Source organism: Octodon degus, unplaced genomic scaffold (assembly GCF_000260255.1).
Source record: "Octodon degus isolate 3935 unplaced genomic scaffold, OctDeg1.0 scaffold00125, whole genome shotgun sequence".
NCBI classification, from domain to species: domain Eukaryota; kingdom Metazoa; phylum Chordata; class Mammalia; order Rodentia; family Octodontidae; genus Octodon; species Octodon degus.
In genome coordinates this window covers 9,249,745-9,256,283 of record NW_004524701.1, presented here as the reverse complement: position 1 = coordinate 9,256,283, position 6,539 = coordinate 9,249,745, and the positions used below count along the sequence as shown (strand labels likewise).

At 39.4% G+C, this 6,539-nt stretch overlaps 1 protein-coding gene and 1 pseudogene across 1 annotated transcript; one reads left to right on the top strand and one right to left on the bottom strand.

Moving 5' to 3' along the window:
* Window positions 1-64: 64 nt before the first annotated feature.
* On the top strand, window positions 65-4,338 carry LOC101588668 (annotated as a pseudogene).
* A 1,167-nt stretch (window positions 4,339-5,505) lies between these two features.
* On the bottom strand, window positions 5,506-6,063 carry LOC101572859 (TATA box-binding protein-like protein 1). Its single transcript, XM_012516776.1, has one exon. The coding sequence runs from the start codon at window positions 6,061-6,063 to the stop codon at window positions 5,506-5,508; it is 558 nt and encodes a 185-aa protein (XP_012372230.1).
* Between the last annotated feature and the right edge of the window lie 476 nt (window positions 6,064-6,539).

Here is a 6,539-nt window from a genome sequence, read left to right as displayed (position 1 = left end):
GGAAAAGCACCTCCATCTCCAAAATCCTCTAACAACCGAGGTATCCAACCTTTCCTATAGCCGTATGGGGGAGGTTCTCTTCGGGAGGAAACCAGTGAGGCCTGCCGTGATCGCTGAGATCTTGCTTTTTCTTCAGCCTCAAGCTGGTCCTGTGATAGTTGAGTAGGTGCAGGTAAAAAGCTGACGAGCGCCATCTTCTTCCGCTTCTCTATGATTTCTATTTCTAAGAGTTAGTTTCTAATATAAAAAGGCCAGCTAAGCTCCAGGCCCATTCAGAAGGTGGGCGTCCCAAGTCCTGTTCTTGTACACAGCAAGACACAGGACTCCAGTTAAAAACTCACACTGGTAATCACAGTTATTCGTGGAGTCCCACACAGCCCAGAGTGGCATCTTGGGCAGTTGACTAAGGGAAAGGATCCCAAAAGTTCTTGCCCCTCTAGCAGCTTGAACAGAGGAACTGGACACAAATTATTTCTAGACCATTTATTCCTTTGAATACCAGGACCTTAATACATCTTAACGCCTCCGATTCTCAAAATACACTGAGTTTTCTACCCTAGCATTTTTGTTTCTAACAGTGAATTCTTAATATAGAAAGGTGAGTTGAGACCTGGGAAAAACTGAAAAACTGAAACTGGACAATTGCTCTCCCATACATTCCTATGGGTGCCAGGCCCACAATATATCTTAATGCTTCCAGTGCTCTAGATATAGCTGATGCTTTCTCCCCTGTTATTTGTGTTTCTAAGAGTGAGTTCTTAGTGGAGAAAAGTCAGCTAATCTCCAGGTCCTTTGGAAAAAAAGGTATTCTAAAGATGTTTTCCATATTTGATGAAACACAGGTCTCCTGCTAAAAATTAATACTAGTGACTCAGTCTCTAGGCTGTAACCAGGAGCATCACTACATGTCCAATCTAGTAGTGAGACCCTGAACACCCAGTAGACCCTTACCTAAAATGCAGAAGAAAAAAATCTGTGATGACAGAATACAAAATTCCAGATGGAATGGTTGGCTTTATAATTGGCAAAGGAGGAGAAAAGTTTTCATACATTCAACAAGAATCTGGATGCAAAATACAGATAGCTTCTGATAGTGGTGACCTTCCAGAGAGGTCATGTGTGTTAACTGGAACACTTGAATCTGTCCAATGAGCAAAATAGTTTCTGGACAAGCAATGGCCATGACTCATCCACATGGCTGACACTGACAAAGGATCTGCAAATTGTGGTACAGGGTTACAGGATAAATCCTGAGGGTACTTGACTGACCTTATCAGATAAAAAGTTACATTTTTGTTATATAGGTCTTGCTTTGTTTTGGTCTTAACCATCCAGCAGAAAAGTATAAAACAGTAAAGCCATATTAATATGCTGAGCTGTGAAAAGCTCCAGTCAACAACTTCTGTGAATAACCCACTACTATTGTGGACTGCTGAACTGTGTTGGATTGTTTTGCTGAATTCATGCACCTATAGTATTTAGATGCCAATGGAATACCCATTTCAGACAGGACTAAACAAAAAAAGAGGATACAAAAGAAGGGACATTTTGTATCTGTTTACACAGAATAGTTAGAATAGATATACAGCTATTTTCTCTTAACTGAATGAGATGAAAGATTTGTAGTAATAGTGTTTGGACAGGATATTCTGTATGCATCTTGTACTATGGATAACCACTAAGAAGATAACAATATACAATGTATTAATTATTGAAACTGTCTTATTAATCAGTTTTGAAACCGTCTCATTGATATTTGTTTCTCAATAAAATAAAATAAGTAATTACTGGAACAGAATGTTGAAAAAGGCAAACTGGCCCCAGAGTTTCATCATGGTGATAGACCTGGAAATGCAGTTCAAGAAATCATGATTTCAGCTAGCAAGGCAGAATTAGTTATTGGATGGGGTGAGAGGGAGAGACACTTAAACCACTGCAGGAATGGGATGGAGTTAAAATCGTTATGATTCAAGATGGGCCTCAGAACACTGGTGCTGAAAAACCTCTTAGTATTACAGGTGATCCATACAAAATTCAACAAGTCAAGGAAATGGTGTTGAAGTTAATTTGTAGTCAAGGTGGTTTCAGAGAAGTTTGAAATGAGTATGGGTCAATAGTAGGAGTCAATGAAGAAATAGATGTCACCATCCCAAGATTTTCTTTTGACATTGTAAAGGAAAGAAATGGAGAGATGATTTAAAAAATACAAAATGATGCTGGTGTTTGAATTCAGTTTAAGCCAAATGATGGAACAATGCCAAACAGAACAGCTCAAATAACTGGATCTCCACATTGATGATGCAGAATTATCACAGACCTTCTTCAAAGTGTTCAGGCTGGTAATCCTGGTGGAACTGGATGAGGATGTTGAGAAAAAGTAGATTTCAAGATAACTGGAACATAGGACCACCAGATGGACTACAAGAATTTAATTTCATTGTGCCAACTGGGAAGACTAGATTAATAATAGGAAAAGGAGGTGAGACCATAAAAATCATAAGCCAACAATCTGGTGCCATAATAGCACTTCTGAGAAATCCTCCACCCAATGCAGATCCTAAAATGAAGCTATTTACAATTTATGGCACTCCCCAACAAATAGACTATGCTCAGCAACTCACTGAAGAAATATTGGTGGCCCAGTAAATTCTTTAAGGCTACCTGTATGCCATGGATCCCATGGTGTCCCAGGTCCCCATGGACCTCCTGAGCCTCCAGGACCTGGAACTCCAATGGGACCATGTAACCCTGCACCTTATAACTCAGGACCACCTGGCCCAACTCCTCATGGTCCTCCAGTCCCATATGCTCCCCAAGGTTGGGGAAATGTACATCCATATTTGTAGCAATAGGCTACTCCTAATCCAGCCAATTATGCTCACTATTAGCAACAACAAGCACAACTACCACCTGCAGCTCCTACAGGTGCATCCACAACAACCCAAACAAATGGGCAAGGAGATCAACAGAATCCAGCCCCACCTGGACAAGTTGGGGCTTAGGAAGTTATACCAAGTTATACCAAGGCTTGGGAAGAATAGTACAAGAAAATGAGTTAAGCACTCCTTGGGCCTACCAGTGCTTCCCCGGTGGCCAGTCAGACTACAGTGCAGCCTGGGCAGAGTACTATAGACAGCAGGTGGATTACTATGCCAAAATCAGTCTGCAGGGTATGCTGCAGCACCCACCAGTACCTCAGGTATAATACACTTGTAAATCTGTTCATTTTTCTACTGTAGTTGTGTTTCCCGTATGTTGTCTATTTGTCCGTGAATATGTTTATCTTTTAAATTTTTATCTGGCACAGTAAAAATGAAGTATTGTGTGTTGTTATGGTTGTTTGCTTTTTATAATGCTTTCTGGCATCTGAGTGCTGAATAATTCTACAATGCCATTTTTTTGGCAGATATTCACAGTTTTTATTTATAAAAAAATTAACAGTACTTGTGGAAAGCCATCAGAAGACATCAAAGATACCCCTATCTTCCCAGCTTTGTTCTGTTACTGGATTGATTACTCCATGGATACCGTCTGGGCAGTTCATGCAGTGACTGAATTTAGCCCCAGGCAGGCTGTCTTTTCTCCTCTCGCAGATAAAAGTATTTTCATGAGCTACTGACCAGTTTCAAGTCTTCTGAATACTGAAAACATTACATCACCTGGATCTGCAACTTGGCTATGCTTCTTCACTATTCTCTCTCTCTCTTTTTTTGGTGAACATTGCAAAACAAGAATTTATCTTATTACTGTTAATTAAAACAAAGTGGAAAAATCTCAAAGTTTTAAGTCTGCCTCTGTTTTATCCTCTGTTATTTATGGGTTTAGTTCCCCTAATAATCTTAAAAATGAAACAAACACAAGTATTAAAAATAAAAGTCTAAAAATGACGCTTAAAAGTTTTCACCAAAATGTACAAAAGTTAGCCTTTGCCTCTTGCTTTTGAGGGCCAGGCAGGGTAGGGAAGGTTTTGAGAAGGAAGACAAAAAGAACAAAATAGTATGTACTGTATGTGCAGTGCTTAAATTAATTTTCAACATTTTATACTATGAAAGGAATCTATTCCACAAATAGAAGTTCAAATGTTGCAAGGTTTTACTTTTCAACACATTTTGGTAATTCCTGTTTTCATGTAGACTGGGTTAGAATACTGTCTATAGTAAGTTTCTACCAAGAAGCTATTCTGACTTGACACAGGCTACACCTCTAGATGAAGTCACTGGTTTACAGCAAACTCCTAAACACAAGGAGCAGAGCACAGCAGCCGCCTGCCCCCGTAACACCACTGCAGGGCTCCTGCGGGAGCGAGGACAGGGTTTCTTTGATGTGCACTCATTATAAACGTTAAGCTGCAGCGCAGCGACCCTGTACACCGAATAGTCATCTTTAGCTCCATTAAATAAGACACAGCACGGGGAAACACATATCCTGGAAAACACTCTCACACTCAAACTGAACTGTATGTTAATTACACTGTGGCACAGAGGCAGCTTGTGGGCACTTCTTGTTAAAACAGGACAAAGTCATCCATCATCCACTTCTGATGAGACTCCTTCTAAGCCTTGAACACCGACCGAAGATCAATCACTCCAGAACTCTGATCACTTTTCTACAAATAGAGCTGAGTCTTTCCAGAATAACGAGGGGACATACAGGTCCAACCTATCACAGCTTCTTTCTCACGTCTGTCAAGTGGGTGAGGTTTCTTTACAGAACTACAATTCTTTAACTTTTAAAAATTAACATTTTCTATCATATTAAATTAGCAACATAAAACATTAGCCTTTATAAAGTTCTATTCCTGTTCCCTAGAGCGTATATACATGTCTTTATTTCTAATTTGCGAGAAAAATTCTATATTTGGTAACACAGCATGAAAAGATACTATACACGTATAGCATATATACATATATATATACAAAATACACTTCAGAAAGAAGCCAACACATTTTAGCCAAAATCTAATCTTGCATAGATTTAAAAAAAGAATTATGCACACAATTTTTGTTAAAATAGAAAATGGGGAGTAAAAGTTACAGAATGGATATGAAGAGAGATCTTTTTCCAAACTTTTATTTGTGCACATTCAATTGAAAAGATAACTTTTATAGGTTCTTTGGTGCCCACATTCAGCATACAAAAATGCAAAAGACTATTCACAAATGAAACACATTTGCTCAAACTGGAAAAAATAACAATGACAACAATAAAACAATTTAAGGTAGTGCACACTGTGACAGCTCTGCTTATGGGGACATGAGAATTACTGTGAAAATAAATAGACCATCCTCTTGTAAAGCAACAATGTCATGTCTTGTAAACTTCCTTTTTATATTACAGCGAAGACTGAAATAAAATCCAAAGGGACTGGCGCTTATACTGTAGCCATGAGTGAATAAAAGGAGTCTCTTTCCTCAGTTACTGTTGGTCCAGTTTTCCTTTTGAGCCCAATGTGCAGCAGGTTTTAAAAGGTGCTCAGTTAGAGATTCTAACCAATTAAGTGATGAGTTATAAAATTTCTTTCCTGCTTTCAAACACAAATGGGTAAATCTGTTCCATAGCAGTAGCCACCGCCTTTACATTGGGCCCTGTCACTGTGATACTTCCTGTTGAAAAAATCTGTAATGTAGCTCTTAGGGATTTTATCCGATAGCACACAGCAGGATGAAGTTCAGGTTCATAACTGGCATGAGGTCTATTGTTCTTCGTGAATTCTGGCAAACGGATTTCAAAGGGCATATTACAAACTGCCAAAACGTTAACAACCTTAAAATCTGTAAATATTACCTGAAAACCTAGCTTCTGCAAACTACGGGCTAAACGTCTGGCACCAAATTTAGCTTCTTCACTTGTTGCTCCAGTGCAAATAATTTTTCCTGAGGACCAAATCGTAGCTGTAATTCTAGGTTTTCTAAGCTTCATTAATACTTTTCCAACATCACGCTTATAAATAACATTCGCTCCCTCCAAAGCAATCTTCCTTAAGTTCAAATGACATCTTATTCTAAAAACACAGACTACGTTTGTAATTAAAATGTCCACTGCAACATCACTATCTGCATCCATTGGGGTAGTTTAAAAACTTAACTTCCCACCACGAAGTTCACATCTGTGGGAAGACCGGGCGGCCACAGAGGACGTGGTGGCAGCGCTGCTGCCGGTTGCTTCGGATGCGAAGCAAGAGCTGGAGGACAAGGATGAAGATGAGGCAAGCTCGCTATCCAGTCTCCATGGACCTTCTGCCCCGGCCCGTTACTGGGTACCCCACAACTCGGGCTCTGCCTTCCCTGCTTTGTTGTTCAGGGTACCTCTACAATGCTTTTGATTTTAAAAATAAGTTTTCTTCCCCACGGGGATTTGTACATCATGAAATAAGCCAGCGCCGTTTATGTGACCTAGTTTTAATTTCTTAAAGGATTCATTCCTGAATTACCTCCAATTAAAGGATTTTCTTCAACTTTTTGTGTATTTCTTATCTATCTCTTCTGCAAGGGCCAATAACAAGAAGTGGGCAACACAGCATTTGCTTTATTATGTGTGTG